At 42.5% G+C, this 18,475-nt stretch overlaps 1 protein-coding gene across 4 annotated transcripts in view; it reads right to left on the bottom strand.

Annotated features, from left to right (window-relative positions):
- The window catches only part of slc4a11 (solute carrier family 4 member 11), a 184,482-nt gene that overhangs the window by 76,473 nt on the left and 89,534 nt on the right, over positions 1-18,475 (bottom strand). For all 4 annotated transcript variants that reach the window (XM_011490713.4, XM_011490712.4, XM_011490714.4 and 1 more), the window contains 4 exons: positions 18,047-18,131; positions 17,237-17,362; positions 14,559-14,672; positions 13,305-13,437 (listed from right to left, as the gene is read on the bottom strand). In XM_011490713.4, coding sequence (XP_011489015.2) covers positions 13,305-13,437; positions 14,559-14,672; positions 17,237-17,362; positions 18,047-18,131 — 458 coding nt within the window. The remainder of the gene's footprint in view (positions 1-13,304; positions 13,438-14,558; positions 14,673-17,236; positions 17,363-18,046; positions 18,132-18,475) is intronic.

The following is an 18,475-nucleotide window of genomic DNA, read 5'->3' as shown; positions in this document are numbered from 1 at the left end:
CTCAGCCTTTAACACAATCATTCCTGACATTCTGGTCAACAAACTGTCTGAACTAGGACTCCACCCACTCACCTGCTCGTGGATCAAGGACTTCCTGACAAACAGACCACAGACAGTCAAACTTGACCCCCACCTCTCCTCCACCCGGACGCTGAGCACAGGCTCCACACAGGGATGTGTGCTGAGTCCTCTGCTGTATACACTGTACACAGCAGACTGCAGACCAGCCCACACCAGCAACACCGTGGTGAAGTTTGCAGACGACACTACTGTGGTGGGGCTGATCTCTGGGGACGACGAGACGGCCTACAGAGACGAAGTCCTGAAACTCTCAAGGTGGTGTCAGGCTAATAACCTCATCCTGAACACCACCAAGACCAAGGAGATCATCCTGGACTTCAGAAAAAACAGAACAGATCCACCCCCACTCTACATCGATGGAAACTGTGTGGAGAGGGTCCACAGCTTCACCCTCCTGGGCACCACCATCTCTGCTGACCTCACATGGTCTAACAACACCATGACTGTCATCAGGAAGGCCCAGCAACGCCTGCACTTCCTGAGAAAACTTAGGAGGAACGACGTCAGCCAGGAGCTGCTGGTAACGTTCTACCGCTCAACCATTGAGAGCATTCTGTCCTATGGCATCACAGTGTGGTTTTCCCACTGCACTGAAGCAGAACGGCAGAGTCTCCAGAGAATGGTAAAGACAGCGCAGAGGATCATCGGCTGCCCCCTCCCCTCACTGAAGGACATTTACCAGTCTCGCTGCCTCAGCAGAGTGACTAGCATCACCACTAACTCCACCCATTCTGCTTTCCCTCTGTTTGAACTGCTGCCCTCTGGAAGGAGGTACAGGTCCATCTGAACCAGGACAAACAGACTAAGAAACAGCTTTTTTCCACAGGCAATTATCATACGGAATGCACATACGTCCACCAACCACACCTCACTCTAATTTTACTACAATGCGTGCAATATCCTGACTGTCTAACCAGGTCACTGTGCAATAACTTGATATTTATTAAGCTGTGCTCACAGCAACTCATGTAATTCCATTCTATTTTATTCACAAATATTTAATATTTAACAGTTTCTGTCCATATTGTTCATTTTTTGTTAAGAGTTGTAAATACAGTATTTCTTTTTCTATTCTATTTTTATTTTTATTTTATGTAACTCCTTCACTCCAAGGCTGCTGCAATTTCATTGTATCCCCATGTACAATGACAATAAACGATTCTGATTCTGATTATATCACTTAGACACAGATGGAGAACCATATCAACTGGATTGGTAACAGCAACAACCACCGACCAAGCCGGCAAGCCCTGGCAGAAAAGATCCCCACAAGAAACACTGCAGGCTGTTCCATAAAAAATATAGTTTTACCATTGCCTTGCAGATCACAGTTGAATTGGTTTAGTTTTCCTAAAAAAATTCAGAATGATTGAAGTTACAGGTGAACTTTTAGACAACATTTGATCCAAAAAGGTCCGAAAACGTCTTTTTAGGCAAAACTGCAAACACCTATTTTTTTGCATAACTTATCTTTCAAATATCAGCACAAAAAAATTAAAAACGGTAGGGATCTGTGTTTGCTGCCTTCCATATTTTTTTCAGACTTAAAAGTGTAACAGATGATTTATAAAAAATCCTTTTTCATCCAAAAACCTGTGTTAAATCTGTCTAGACTTAGTATTAAAAACTCTCCAAGATGAATGTGCCTGACTCCACCTGCAGGTGGATCACAGACTTCCTGACGGACAGACAGCAGTATGTGAGGCTGGGGAAGCTCGTCTCAGATACTCGGACCACAAGCACCGGATTCCCCCCAGGGCTGTGTCCTTTCACCCCTGTTACTCTCCCTGTACACAAACAGCTGCACAGCTGGTCACCTGTCTGTCAAACTCCTGAAGTTTGCTGACGACACCACACTCATCGGCCTCATCTCTGACGGAGATGAGTCGGCCTACAGGAGTGAAATAGCCAGGCTGGTGTCATAGTGCAGCGCTAACAACCTGGAGCTTAATGCTCTGAAGACAGTGGAGATGACAGTGGACTTGAGGAAGGCCCCAGCCCCCCTCCCCCCTGTCATCCTCTGTGACTCCCCGGTGACCTCTGTGGAGTCCTTCTGCTTCCTGGGAACCATCATCAGCCAGGACCTCAAGTGGGAGCAGAACATCAGCTCCATCACTAAGAAGGTCCAGCAGAGGATGTACTTCCTGAGGCAGCTGAAGAAGTTTCACCTCCCTGAAAAGATGCTGGTAGACTTTTACACCGCCATCATCGAATCCACCCTCACGTCCTCCATCACAGTCTGGTTCGCTGCGGCCACGGCCAGAGACAAGGCCAAGCTGCAACGCGTCATCCACTCAGCAGAGAAGGTGATCGGTTGCCACCTCCCGTCTCTCCAGGAGCTGCACAACTCCAGGACCTGGAGGCGGGCAGCCAGGATTGTAGCCAACCCCTCTCATCCAGGACATAATCTCTTTCGGCCCCTCCCTTCTGGCAAGAGGCTCCGGTCCATCAGGACCAGGACCTCGCGCCACAAGAACAGCTTCTTCCCCACTGCAGTCAGCCTGCTGAACAGTACCCCAACTCCCCCAGGTGACCCCCCCTCCCCCCCCCCCGCCCACCAAAGGACTGTCGGTGCCACTTACAGGCCCCACCATCCCAGCCCATCTGTGCTCCCACTTTAATTCACCTTACTCTACTGTATATAGTGTGTTGTTGTTGTTAACTTAATTTTTAACTTATTCTTAATTGCACTATACACCAAGTCAAATTCCTCGTTTTGTAAAGTGCGCTCTACTGAACCTGGCAATAAAACTTTTTCTGATTCCTGATTCTGATCCTGATTCTATTAATCATTGTTTTTTATTCATTCAAAATGCAATTAAATCAATATTTTATCTTTTTTCTTTTCCTTTTTCTTTTTTTTTAATCTCTTATATCCTTTTTTATAATCAATGTTTGAACTTCTTTTCCTTTCTATTGTCATGGTTTCAGTTTGTTGTCTTTTTTTTCGCTTTAGTTCTTGTTCTGTCTTGTTTGGTTCTGTTTCCTGTTTTATTTTGAAAGGTTTCCTGTCTTGTCATGTTTCTTGAGTTTTACTTCCTTTGGTCCCCATCTGCCCTAATCGTGTTCACCTGTGTCTTGTCTGCCCTGTCTGTATATAAGTCTTGTCTCTGCCTTCCTCCTGTGCTGGTCCATTAACTTCTGCTCATGTTGATCACGTCTTCTTGTCTGGCGGCCATGTCCCTTGCCATGCCACAGTAAGTTTTTGTTTTTAGTTTTGTCATCCTGCTCTGCAGCGCTTTTTGTTAGTTAAATAAACCCACTTGCCCTGAACCCGTTTGACTCCCGTCTTTGCGCCTGGGTCCTACCTGCTCTCGAGCCTCCCCCCCACACGACATCTATACATCCAATGAAATTAAACTACAAATCAACAAACACAACTGATAACAAATGTCTCTAAAAAATGATGTGTATATTTGCAGAACCTTAAAAACACCAAACAAATAACAAATGCTTCCCAATTAAAGCACAAAAAATGGAACACAAAATGTAAAACCCAAGTTAGAAATTGCAATTTGAAAAAGATACTTTTTTCAGCAGCTTTTCAAAATCAATCACCAATTCTACACTTCTGTGGATGAAACAAAGAACTCCAGAACAATGAAGCCATTTCTCTAAGTCTCTCTCACCTTCAGTTTTAAACAAGGTCTGTGAAAATCCACCATACATTGGTCACATGAACTCAGAGACCTGCTAAAAGTGCACAATTGTAAAAGCTCTTTTATATAGACAACTGTTTGTTTGCTTAGAGCTGTAAATATAAAAAAAATGCTTTTCTATCACCTAGACACAGATGGAGAACCATATCAACTGGATTAATAACAGGGTGGCATGTTTAGACAACATGAAGCTGTCCATCACATTTTTGACCTAAACATGTAAACACATCCTTGGCTCTGCGGTTAGGAAATGGTATTTGGGAATCTCTTTATACCAGGAGCCAGCCTGGCCATTGGAACATCGCCACAGTGCCCATCCAGACTGGGACAGCAACGGGGTCCACTTCAGAGCCGTGAGCTGCTGTGTTTAACTCCAGCTGTCCCAGCAAGGGAGACAACTGCAGCAACATCCACTGACCAAGCTGACAAGCCCTGGCAGAAAAGATCCCCACAAGAAAAACACTGGCTCAGGCAGGCTGGTCAAAAAAAAATTAGTTTTGCCATTGTCTTGCAGCTCGCAGATCAAGTGGTTTAGTTTTCCAGTAATGTCAGTCAAGAATGCAAGTTCAGATTCACAATGTTCATATTCACCATATTCAACAGACATCTCCTCCAATAGCACCTTAAAAATCCTGTGCTGTTTTGCTTTGCAGCTGAGGTTGTTTACGATTTTCAGAATAAGAGTCATTATATGTCCAGAGCCAATCACTTCTGCACATAAGGCCTGCTGGTGAATGACGCAGCAGTAATGCAGACATTTTGGAAAGTCTGGGTCAGCTTTACAGTGAGTGATGAAACCTGTTTGTCTATTGATCATAGCAGGAGTCCCATCTGCAGTCACTGCTACCAGCTTTTCTAATTGTACCTTTTTCTGCACAAAAACTCCTTCACCGTGTTATACATTTCAACTCCTCTTGTAGTTGTCTGTTAGGGCAGATGTGTCAGGAGTTCTTCTCTTGTGGAAACCAAAAGCTATGCTGTACTGTTGCCGTCCACAGACTCATCACACTGGACGTTAACCACCTGCACTTTGCAAGATCCCGGTCCAGCTAATTGGCCAAGTTATCAGACATAGCTGACACTCATCTAGACATTGTAGTGGAAATTGAATGAGTTCTATTGTTCTCATCCTTAGGGACAGTGATAGCAATTATCATCATTGCTTGAATTTTTTTCATGCTATATGCAAAAGTCTTTGTCCCTTAAGGCAACAGATTACAGCCCCCCCCCCCCCCCCCAGGCTGCTGTCGTATTAACAATAGCTTGGAGCTCCAGAATGGACAAGAAAAAACGACGAGAATGGCTCGAGCAGGGCGTTGCTCACGGGGCGGTCGCTCGTGCCGTGCGGTCGCACGTGCTCGGGCCCGCTAAATGCTACTTGTAGCTTTAATTATTATTATTATTATTATTCTTCCGACTTTTCCGTCGCCTTTTTGAGGCCTTTAACATACCCCAAAACTCACCAAATTTTGTATACACATCAGGAGTCGCGAAAAATTTCATATTTTATAGGAGAACGGCATAGGTAAACAAAAATGGCTCGATAGCGCCACCTGCAAAATTTGTTTTCGCGAGCACCTCCATATGCTTTATAGTACAAACCTGATTTTAACAGGGCATGTTCATCGGATAGAAACCTACAAAAAAGTCTCTTGGGACCAAGCTGTCAGTCGCACAGGAAGTCTGATATTTTGATGACAATATGTCATTTTTGCTGTATTTTGGTCATTTGCAGGCCTCGCTCTAGAACGAACTCCTCCTAGAGATTTGAGAGTAATGACTCCAAACTTTGGTTTTGTAAACTAGACACATGTCCGATGTTAAATTGCAAAGCTTTTAAGTTTTTACAGAAGTTTGTGACCGTGGCGGCGCGTAGAAATTCGACGTTGTTTCGAAAACACGCCATGAAAAGAAAAATGGCCATTACTCAGCCATGCATAATCCAATCTGATCCAAAATTGATGTGCATGATTGTAGTCTGACTCTGAACACATCTGCAGTGAAAAAATCTGGAAAAAGTGTAGCGCCACCTGCTGGCAAGAGGAAATGACATGTTTTACTTGGAGCATCACTACTCCGAGTAGGATGAGCCGACACACCTGAAAATGACGTCCACCTGTTGAAAAGCCATTGAAGTTTACTCTGACAAAAAACCATAACTTTCAATGCGGGGGTGTGGTCGTGACAGAGCGGCAAAGTTGGGCATCTCGCTATGCACACAAAAGTTGCTCTCACGTGCACATTCCTTGTCCAATCTCACTGAAATTCAATGGATATGATGAAGCTTCTATTCTGAACCCATGGATATGACAATCTTGGACGAGCTCTATAGCGCCACCTAGTTATTGCATTGGGCACATTCTGCCCTGTATTTTCTCTTTGCTTTGTCCGATGTGCATGAAATTAAAACTGGAGATACTCAGAAGGGTCCTCTCTCATCATGTAAAGTTTCATGGGTGTACACCTGACGGTGCCTGCGTAACAGGAAGTGGTCGATTATGTGCACCCAAATAATAGAAATTTATTATAAATCAGCCGTTTGTCTCAGGAAGCTGAGATTTCAGAATTAGATGCCTTCAATAACCTCCAGCTTTGATATGTAACACTATAGGGTCTACGAGAAACTTCATCACTTGATTTTTTTAATGAAATTTTGGACTGAACAAAGATTTTTAGCATAAATTCTGTTTAGGTTATCAGCACCAAGAATTCAACTTTCATAGGCATTTATGTGCTACTGCTTCCTAAAAAAATTCAGAATGATTGAAGTTACAGGTGACATCTTAGAGAGCATTACATCCAAAAAGGTCCGAAAACGTCTTTTTAGGCAAAACTACAAACACCTATTTTTTTTCATAACTTAATCATCATATATCAACACCATTTATTTTTTTAAATGTAGGGATCTGTGTTTGCTGCCTTCCATATTTTTTTCAGAAGTCCAGGTGAAACAGATGATTTTAAAAAAATCCTGATTCATCCCAAAACCTGTGCTTTTTCCGTCTGGACTCCAAACAAGTGTGTTTTAAAATTACTTATGCTTCAAATATCCACACCAAGTTTCACACGCATATAGCTGAACATGTCTAAATGCTTCTTGAATATTCTTTACAGATATAAAATGAACTGGTCAACTGTAGGATGTCATTTCCTCTTACATGCTTAAGTCTTTTCCTCATGCTGCAGCCTGCTCCTCAATCATCCCTGTTGCTGGAGTCAAATTTCACCCCCCCCCCCCCCCCACACACACACCAGCTGCCAGTTCATATGCTAACTAACCCAGAAGTGAGGTGACAATAGTTTAGACACAAGAGGGAGGGCAGACTGCTTTTTCATTTGTTTTGTATGTCTTTCATAGATTTTTATGAATAATCATTGCTTTTCTAGTCATGTAAAATGCAATTAACCTAATATTTTATCTTTTTTTTTTACAAACAAAACATATGAATGTGCTCCAAAACAAAACCCAACTCTCAGTACAGTTCTACAGATGTAACATAAGACTTAGACAGTAAATGTCTCTTTTATCCTTTTTTAATCAATGCTGCAACTTCTTTTCCTTAATATAAATCCAATGAAATTAAACTACAAAACCAAAAAACACAACGTATAGCAAATTTCTCTAAATAAATTATGTGTATATACAATATGTAGCACTTTTAAACAAAATAATAACAAATCCTTCCAATACAAGCACAGAAAAATGGAACACAAAATTTAAAACCCAAATTTGAAATGGCAATTTTAAAAAGATAATTTTTTCAGCCTGCTAAAAGTGCACAATTGTAAAAGCTCTTTTATATAGACAACTGTTTGGTTGCTTAGAGCTCTAAATATAAAAACAATGCCTTTATGGACGTGGCACGGATGGCACGGATGTTCAGCAGGGTAAACCCCAGGAAAGCGGCGGGACCTGATGGAGTTCCCGGAAAGGTTCTGCGGGCCTGCGCCGATCAACTCTCCCAGGTCTTCACAAAAATCTTCAACCTGTCGCTAGCTCAGGCTTTCATCCCTGCTTGCCTGAAGTCATCCACTATCATCCCGATACCCAAAAAGTCCTCATCCACAGCCTTCCTCACGGACTTCCGCCCAGTTGCACTCACTGCTGTCATCACAAAGTGTCTGGAGCGGCTGCTCCTGGGACACATCAAAGACTCCCTCCCTCCAATCTTCGTCCCCCACCAGTTTGCTTACAAAGCAAACAGATCAACGGATGATGCCATTTCCATCACCCTCCACACTGCGCTGAGCCACCTGGAACACAGAGACACCTACGCCAGGATGCTCTTTGTGGACTATAGCTCAGCCTTTAACACAATCATTCCTGACATTCTGGTCAACAAACTGTCTGAACTAGGACTCCACCCACTCACCTGCTCGTGGATCAAGGACTTCCTGACAAACAGACCACAGACAGTCAAACTTGACCCCCACCTCTCCTCCACCCGGACGCTGAGCATAGGCTCCACACAGGGATGTGTGCTGAGTCCTCTGCTGTATACACTGTACACAGCAGACTGCAGACCAGCCCACACCAGCAACACCGTGGTGAAGTTTGCAGACGACACTACTGTGGTGGGGCTGATCTCTGGGGACGACGAGACGGCCTACAGAGACGAAGTCCTGAAACTCTCAAGGTGGTGTCAGGCTAATAACCTCATCCTGAACACCACCAAGACCAAGGAGATCATCCTGGACTTCAGAAAAAACAGAACAGATCCACCCCCACTCTACATCGATGGAAACTGTGTGGAGAGGGTCCACAGCTTCACCCTCCTGGGCACCACCATCTCTGCTGACCTCACATGGTCTAACAACACCATGACTGTCATCAGGAAGGCCCAGCAACGCCTGCACTTCCTGAGAAAACTTAGGAGGAACGACGTCAGCCAGGAGCTGCTGGTAACGTTCTACCGCTCAACCATTGAGAGCATTCTGTCCTATGGCATCACAGTGTGGTTTTCCCACTGCACTGAAGCAGAACGGCAGAGTCTCCAGAGAGTGGTAAAGACAGCGCAGAGGATCATCGGCTGCCCCCTCCCCTCACTGAAGGACATTTACCAGTCTCGCTGCCTCAGCAGAGTGACTAGCATCACCACTAACTCCACCCATTCTGCTTTCCCTCTGTTTGAACTGCTGCCCTCTGGAAGGAGGTACAGGTCCATCAGAACCAGGACAAACAGACTAAGAAACAGCTTTTTTCCACAGGCAATTATCATACGGAATGCACATACGTCCACCAACCACACCTCACTCTAATTTTACTACAATGCGTGCAATATCCTGACTGTCTAACCGGGTCACTGTGCAATAACTTGATATTTATTAAGCTGTGCTCACAGCAACTCATGTAATTCCATTCTATTTTATTCACAAATATTTAATATTTAACAGTTTCTGTCCATATTGTTCATTTTTTGTTAAGAGTTGTAAATACAGTATTTCTTTTTCTATTCTATTTTTATTTTTATTTTATGTAACTCCTTCACTCCAAGGCTGCTGCAATTTCATTGTATCCCCATGTACAATGACAATAAACGATTCTGATTCTGATTATATCACTTAGACACAGATGGAGAACCATATCAACTGGATTGGTAACAGCAACAACCACCGACCAAGCCGGCAAGCCCTGGCAGAAAAGATCCCCACAAGAAACACTGCAGGCTGTTCCATAAAAAATATAGTTTTACCATTGCCTTGCAGATCACAGTTGAAGTGGTTTAGTTTTCCTAAAAAAATTCAGAATGATTGAAGTTACAGGTGAACTTTTAGACAACATTTGATCCAAAAAGGTCCGAAAACGTCTTTTTAGGCAAAACTGCAAACACCTATTTTTTTGCATAACTTATCTTTCAAATATCAGCACAAAAAAATTAAAAACGGTAGGGATCTGTGTTTGCTGCCTTCCATATTTTTTTCAGACTTAAAAGTGTAACAGATGATTTATAAAAAATCCTTTTTCATCCAAAAACCTGTGTTAAATCTGTCTAGACTTAGTATTAAAAACTCTCCAAGATGAATGTGCCTGACTCCACCTGCAGGTGGATCACAGACTTCCTGACGGACAGACAGCAGTATGTGAGGCTGGGGAAGCTCGTCTCAGATACTCGGACCACAAGCACCGGATCCCCCCAGGGCTGTGTCCTTTCACCCCTGTTACTCTCCCTGTACACAAACAGCTGCACAGCTGGTCACCTGTCTGTCAAACTCCTGAAGTTTGCTGACGACACCACACTCATCGGCCTCATCTCTGACGGAGATGAGTCGGCCTACAGGAGTGAAATAGCCAGGCTGGTGTCATAGTGCAGCGCTAACAACCTGGAGCTTAATGCTCTGAAGACAGTGGAGATGACAGTGGACTTCAGGAAGGCCCCAGCCCCCCTCCCCCCTGTCATCCTCTGTGACTCCCCGGTGACCTCTGTGGAGTCCTTCTGCTTCCTGGGAACCATCATCAGCCAGGACCTCAAGTGGGAGCAGAACATCAGCTCCATCACTAAGAAGGTCCAGCAGAGGATGTACTTCCTGAGGCAGCTGAAGAAGTTTCACCTCCCTGAAAAGATGCTGGTAGACTTTTACACCGCCATCATCGAATCCACCCTCACGTCCTCCATCACAGTCTGGTTCGCTGCGGCCACGGCCAGAGACAAGGCCAAGCTGCAACGCGTCATCCACTCAGCAGAGAAGGTGATCGGCTGCCACCTCCCGTCTCTCCAGGAGCTGCACATCTCCAGGACCTGGAGGCGGGCAGCCAGGATTGTAGCCAACCCCTCTCATCCAGGACATAATCTCTTTCGGCCCCTCCCTTCTGGCAAGAGGCTCCGGTCCATCAGGACCAGGACCTCGCGCCACAAGAACAGCTTCTTCCCCACTGCAGTCAGCCTGCTGAACAGTACCCCAACTCCCCCTCACCCCCCCTCCCCCCGCCCACCAAAGGACTGTCGGTGCCACTTACAGGCCCCACCATCCCATCTTTTTTCTTTTCCTTTTTCTTTTTTTTTTATCTCTTATATCCTTTTTTATAATCAATGTTCGAACTTCTTTTCCTTTCTATTGTCATGGTTTCAGTTTGTTGTCTTTTTTTTTCGCTTTAGTTCTTGTTCTGTCTTGTTTGGTTCTGTTTCCTGTTTTATTTTGAAAGGTTTCCTGTCTTGTCATGTTTCTTGAGTTTTACTTCCTTTGGTCCCCATCTGCCCTAATCGTGTTCACCTGTGTCTTGTCTGCCCTGTCTGTATATAAGTCTTGTCTCTGCCTTCCTCCTGTGCTGGTCCATTAACTTCTGCTCATGTTGATCACGTCTTCTTGTCTGGCGTCCATGTCCCTTGCCATGCCACAGTAAGTTTTTGTTTTTAGTTTTGTCATCCTGCTCTGCAGCGCTTTTTGTTAGTTAAATAAACCCACTTGCCCTGAACCCGTTTGCCTCCCGTCTCTGCGCCTGGGTCCTACCTGCTCTCGAGCCTCCCCCCCACACGACATCTATACATCCAATGAAATTAAACTACAAATCAACAAACACAACTGATAACAAATGTCTCTAAAAAATGATGTGTATATTTGCAGAACCTTAAAAACACCAAACAAATAACAAATGCTTCCCAAATAAAGCACAAAAAATGGAACACAAAATGTAAAACCCAAGTTAGAAATTGCAATTTGAAAAGATACTTTTTTCAGCAGCTTTTCAAAATCAATCACCAATTCTACTCTTCTGTGGATGAAACAAAGAACTCCAGAACAATGAAGCCATTTCTCTAAGTCTCTCTCACCTTCAGTTTTAAACAAGGTCTGTGAAAATCCACCATACATTGGTCACATGAACTCAGAGACCTGCTAAAAGTGCACAATTGTAAAAGCTCTTTTATATAGACAACTGTTTGTTTGCTTAGAGCTCTAAATATAAAAAAAAATGCTTTTCTATCACCTAGACACAGATGGAGAACCATATCAACTGGATTAATAACAGGGTGGCATGTTTAGGTTTAAACTTACATCAATAGACAACATGAAGCTGTCCATCACATTTTTGACCTAAACATGTAAACACATCCTTGGCTCTGCGGTTAGGAAATGGCATTTGGGAATCTCTTTATACCAGGAGCCAGCCTGGCCATTGGAACATCGCCACAGTGCCCATCCAGACTGGGACAGCAACGGGGTCCACTTCAGAGCCGTGAGCTGCTGTGTTTAACTCCAGCTGTCCCAGCAAGGGAGACAACTGCAGCAACATCTACTGACCAAGCTGACAAGCCCTGGCAGAAAAGATCCCCACAAGAAAAACACTGGCTAAGGCAGGCTGGTCAAAAAAAATAGTTTTGCCATTGTCTTGCAGCTCACAGATCAAGTGGTTTAGTTTTCCAGTAATGTCAGTCAAGAATGCAAGTTCAGATTCACAATGTTCATATTCACCATATTCAACAGACATCTCCTCCAATAGCACCTTAAAAATCCTGTGCTGTTTTGCTTTGCAGCTGAGGTTGTTTACGATTTTCAGAATAAGAGTCATTATATGTCCAGAGCCAATCACTTCTGCACATAAGGCCTGCTGGTGAATGACGCAGCAGTAATGCAGACATTTTGGAAAGTCTGGGTCAGCTTTACAGTGAGTGATGAAACCTGTTTGTCTATTGATCATAGCAGGAGTCCCATCTGCAGTCACTGCTACCAGCTTTTCTAATTGTACCTTTTTCTGCACAAAAACTCCTTCACCGTGTTATACATTTCAACTCCTCTTGTAGTTGTCTGTTAGGGCAGATGTGTCAGGAGTTCTTCTCTTGTGGAAACCAAAAGCTATGCTGTACTGTTGCCGTCCACAGACTCATCACACTGGACGTTAACCACCTTCACTTTGCAAGATCCCGGTCCAGCTAATTGGCCAAGTTATCAGACATAGCTGACACTCATCTAGACATTGTAGTGGAAATTGAATGAGTTCTATTGTTCTCATCCTTAGGGACAGTGATAGCAATTATCATCATTGCTTGAATTTTTTTCATGCTATATGCAAAAGTCTTTGTCCCTTAAGGCAACAGATTACAGCCCCCCCCCCCCCCCCCCCCCCCCAGGCTGCTGTCGTATTAACATTAGCTTGGAGCTCCAGAATGGACAAGAAAAAACGACGAGAATGGCTCGAGCAGGGCGTTGCTCACGGGGCGGTCGCTCGTGCCAGGCGGTCGCACGTGCTCGGGCCCGCTAAATGCTACTTGTAGCTTTAATTTTTTGTTTTGTTATTGGAAGTTCACTTGCTAGGGTAGTAAATGTTTTATAAGGCATATGGATTCTTTTATTACCACCTTGTTGCAGAGTTTAGGAGATAAACAGCAGAAACAGAATGTGGCTCCCTGATGGTTTGGCTGAGACTCAAGAAAGGAGAGCCAGAGGGCGAGATCTGTAGTTGTGGTGTGAAAGGCTTTCTTTTGTTTTTGTTCCCAACTCTTTCCTGCCAATGATTTCTCTGCAGACAAAGTTAGGACTGTACAATTCTACGTTCTCATGTGGATAGATGGAAAAATAGTCTGATTTCTTTGATTGTGTGTGGGTGCGAACGAGCGTTGGTTTAAGACATACCTTTTGAAGAGCTTCATCAGTAGGCTGACATTAAAAATCCCCCCCAGAATGAGGAAGAGGCAGTTCCACAAACCAATGCAAGCATAGAAGGCTGGGAAGTCCAGGTTGTAGTCGTCACAGATTCCTCGAATCACTGTCATTCACCAAAAACACACACATGTACCATAAGAGGGGAAATGGAGGACTCCCCCAAAAAAACACGGAAAATAGATTAAAAAATATAGGAATAAATTAAACAATGATGTCTGCATGGTTTTGATTGCTATCTGCACTGTCGGTTTAAAAACTGTACTATTTTTTTTAACTAATTCATTAGTTTATTCGATTATAAATAAAGTTACAGAAATAGTACTATTGTTGCATGACAACAAAACATCACACAACATAAATGCAAGCATAGTGTAATTTATTTAGCGGTCATTATTTATCCAACTTTAGTAGAAGAACATATATATTTATTTTTACTTATTTAAACATGAGGATAAGCCCTTCGAGATGTTTTCAAGGGGGTCCTTTACTAAAGTAGACGAGAAGAAGCAGCAATACTAAAAAAAAAAAGAAAAACTCGCACAGACTCACTCAAGCGCACACACACAAAGACACACACACACCAGCATTCTGTGAAATGACATCACACACAAAAATGATTCAAAGTTTAAAGGAAAAGATAAAAAAACAAAATCAAAAAATAAAATTAGAAGTCATCCTCAAAAAGCATAATAACAATATAATAACATAATGACACAAAAATCAAGTCATATACACAAAAAGGAACCTTAGAAACACCAAGTAATAAAAAAACCCTCAATTTTGCATGAGTGCATCAAGACTGAAATGAGTTTTTTGGGAAATATGTATTTTGCTACTCCAAAACTGTTAGCGGCATTGATTAATATCACACAAAATTTTTAGATCTCTTTATATGATTGAAAAAAAAAAACTGGCATTAAAACTGCATCTCCGCATTAAAGGCAGGGATTTTTTTCTTCTACTGCACATCCTCCAGCCCTAAAGAGGATTTAGATGAAAAACAACAAAACAAGAAAGTATGGTTGTTGGGGACAAGTGTTCCTATAAATAGAAGGAGCAAATGCAAAGTAGCAAAACATTACACGCAAAAGTACACAACATTCAGCTTCAATCGGCCACATTTAAAATGAGGACACTTAAAACCTATATTTTTACTGCTTTTTCATCTGAGTAACTTTGGTCCCCTGTGGCAGAGCGGCGCTGAATGATGGAGGGAAAACCTACCACTGATGAAGATGGCAAGAGGTGCTGTGGTGAGAGGGATGACCAAAGGAGAGCCTGCAAACAAGGAGTAGATGATCCCACCGATGCTTTGGCCGACGATCGTTTTCCGAACGTCTGGGTAAACAGAAACCAAAGAATGAAGACGGTAAATAGCGCAGACTAGTACAGCACCAAGCGCATTACAGTCAGAGTCCCGTTCACACACAGATGGCCAACCTTCCACCAGAGGACACTTTGACGCATGTGTGCGAATTAAACCTGTAATCTTCCGCCATTCTCATAAAAATATTCTCTATAGGCTGAGCGGAGCAAAGACTGAACAGAATCCTACTTTTCATGCATGAACCAGTTAAAATCCTGCAGTGATCCTGGGTTTTCTTCATTTCTGCATAAAAACCTGAGGCGTAAAAGTGAGCATGCTCAGTCCATCTTTCCCCAAATATGGATTTCTTAGGTAAAAATGAGGATGATGGATATTAGATGCACGAACACACGTCTGACTTTCACCTCCATTTTAAACCGTAATGAAGGCAGAAATTCTCTGGTTACGAAACATGTTTACACATGCAAGTTTAAAAAAACAGCTAAGGATTGAAAATGGTATCACATCAAACGTATGTATCTGCTGTGCTCATATCTGAACTATCTTCATAGAAAAATAATGCCAAACAAAAACACTTTACTATTAAAAAGACCAGCAATGCTGTGTGTCTTAAAGGCCCGTGAAGAGCTGAGCGAGAGGCAATGACAGACCTTCAACCTGAAACATTTTGTAACTCAAAGAGAACAGCCATCAAGATAGGAGCGCTGAGCACAGCTCACACCAACCGCAGTCAGATCGGGACACAAAAAACAACAACTCCTGTCTTTATAAAATGTCATGCAAAAGGTGCATGCATGTTTGCGTCGTGCAGGAATGTGTGTTGATCCGCTCGTTTCCCACGTTCCCCGGCAGATCTGGACGTGGCGCTCTCGTCCCGCTGTGACTCACGTCTGTCCGCTGAGATGTACCTCTCAGCTTTGGGCAGTGCTGCACGTCCCAAACGGACCTCTGTTGTGGTCAGGAAACATGCCGCCCAAGTCCTCTTTCACTCAGTGAGTGATGGTTTGAGAACACCGGAGTGCAAACCTCTCAACAACTCATCCCTTCCTGTCCCGACCTTTGAAGCAAGTGAAGCTGTGAAGCTTTATTTAGAGCACTTTCCTTTAAAATGTGGACATACATAAAGAGTTTCACGTTTTGCAAATATGTCTCTGATTTGAATCAATATTTAGAAAGTAGGAACTAATGAATAAATGAATTCAGTTTGATCACCGTGGAGACGGGATCCTCCTGCCACAGTGAAGCTCAGAACGGAGCAGTTGTGGCAGTTTATTTACGGGCTGGACAGGAACAAGAAGGGTGACTGTGATTTGAGATATGAAATTGAAAATTTGAGTTTTGATTGTTAAAAACAGAAGAAAAAAAATGAAATGACTAGCAGAAATCATCATCCCCTTTTTTAAAAAGTCTGTTGTGGATTTTATGAATTTGGAGTTTTAACAGCTTCCATTTTCGAGTTGTTATATTTTGGTTCTCAAAACTCGTGGCCCTGATTTGGCAGCATCATAATGAACCGAGTGCTGTCCAGATGTGTACATGTAAAAAGTAACCCCCCAAAGTGAGTCTGTTCTTAAATGTAAAAATCATTTACAATTTTTCAAAAAGTGTGTTAATATTCATAATAATATCAAGTATTATTATTATTATTTTACTTCACAGCATTACTTTATCATAAAAAATGAATAAATAAAAATACAAAAAAATAAAAATAAAACAAATAATTAATCAATTATCGAAAATGGTTAAATTGATTGACTTTTAATGATATTACTTCACTTGCTCGAAAGAAATTGATAAATGGATACATGATTTTTCCTAATGTAACACAATTTTGCACATTTTTTTAACTTTTGATACTTTATCAAATTTTGCTATGAAAATTCCTGAAACAGTGTTATGTATATTTTTCTGATATAGTATTATTTTTTAATCATATCAATGAGTAACATAATTTGCATATATTTTGGATACTTCATTGCCATGTTGATTTCTAAAAGTTATTTTTTACAAAATAATTTAAGTAATTTTCTTTGTCATGTGCTTTATTGATATTTCAGGATTCTTAATTCTGTCTGATAAACGTTTGGAACCGGATATTGATAAATCATGTTATAAAATGGTTACGGTAGAACAGGGGTGGGATTATATAAGTTCGCTTCCTTCCACTCCCTTTCAAGCAATATTTATTAATATGTCTAATTATCCTAAGTTTGATTAGTTGTTGTACGCATGTATAACTGATGATTGTATTGTTTTTGTGTATTATTCCTATTTGATTGCTTGAAATAAACAATTTCAAATCAAATCAAATAACTCTTCTCTCAGGTCTTCTCTTTTTGAATTCCTGGGAATTATTTCTAAAAATGTGTCCATAGATTTTTTTTTTGATCAAAGCTCCTCTGCAACCATAACAAGAAAACTCCTCATTTCAGTCTCCTTAGAAGGCGAACACGTCTTTGTCTTTCCTGAACGGCATTGCTGTGCTACAAGGCTGCCAGGGATGACTGTTAAAGAGGTAAAACAGCTGTTTTACACCCAACGTCTCCTGTGTCTGCGTCTGAGTGCGTGCTCCTACCTATCTCGCCGCGGGTGCTCTCATCGTTCAGGGATCCGAAAGCGATCGCTGGGAGGAGGATGGCGATGTAGAGGAAGATGGCTGTGGTCATGTACTTCAACAAGGTTTTATTACTGCCAACTATACCTGAGAGGAGACAAACAGAAGTGTCAGGTTCATTTAAAAATGACAACAACCTTCATTGTTCAGTAGCTCTGTGATAAGCCGTGTGGTAAAAACCCTGCTGCTGCTGCTGTGGAACCTGCCCCTCTAAAAGTATGAGTAATTTGATTTTTGCTTCTGTGTGATCCATCATTTTGTGAGGGCAGTTGCCCACATGATGAATAACTCATTTCGGAGAATAAAACATTTTAACTGGGCTCTAATCTGATGGCAATGATTTTGCTCCTGTGACCTTCACAAGATAAAATTCATCGGGTGAAACTCACGTTGATGTGTGATATTTTGATTCGTCTAGCAGCTCAGAGAGAGCCGAGAGGGCGGGGATAACCCCCACGCTTCCGACCCACGTAGTCCTCTTCACTTGGTTACACCGCGGACATGTGAGCACTCAGGGAGGATGGATGACAAAGTAAAAGCCCCGTCCTGCTGTGACGGTGATGCTCAGAGATGGGACGGGATTTGACTTGGAAAACAGGGGAACATATGGAAGCAGGTGGCAGCAGGGAGACATCCGCAGTCCAGGTCCAAGACCTGGATGTGACCCACATGCAGCCCAGATGTGTGTGAGGCAAACATAAATGAGAAGCTGCCGGTCAGGCATAATGAGGAAGATGAGTCCCTCTCAGTGGAGGTCCAGGCCCAACCTACCATCTGTGAAGTCAGAGGGGTAGAACGGCAGCCGGCGGCAGAAGTCCTCATAAATGCCCCGGCCCACTTTGAAGAAATCTTTACACTGCGGAGAGAAAAACTAACATTTACTGCAATGCTCGCTCTGTCAGCTACGGTGGCCCCTTAAGTTCAAATCACATCAACAAATCCCTCAACGCAAAAAAATAAAAAGATCACAACAACAATTACAAAAAGCAAAGAAAAAACAGCACAATATTTTAGAAATAAAAACTAAATTCCAAAAACCAAAACAGATTTTTTCCCCCCCGGAAAACAAAAGTCAAATCTAAAAATGAAAATAAAATATGAAAATCTGAAACTGGAAAAGGGACATCATTGATTGGGAAATGATGTTTCAATTTTTAAGAAGAGTGAAAACAGAGGGATGTTTTGTCTGAACTGTGGTAA

This window comes from Oryzias latipes, chromosome 22 (genome assembly GCF_053564925.1).
Source record: "Oryzias latipes strain Hd-rR chromosome 22, Olatipes_Hd-rR_3.1".
Lineage (NCBI taxonomy): Eukaryota > Metazoa > Chordata > Actinopteri > Beloniformes > Adrianichthyidae > Oryzias > Oryzias latipes.
The sequence above is the reverse complement of the archived record's forward strand: the minus strand, read 5'-3'. Positions and strand labels throughout refer to the sequence as shown.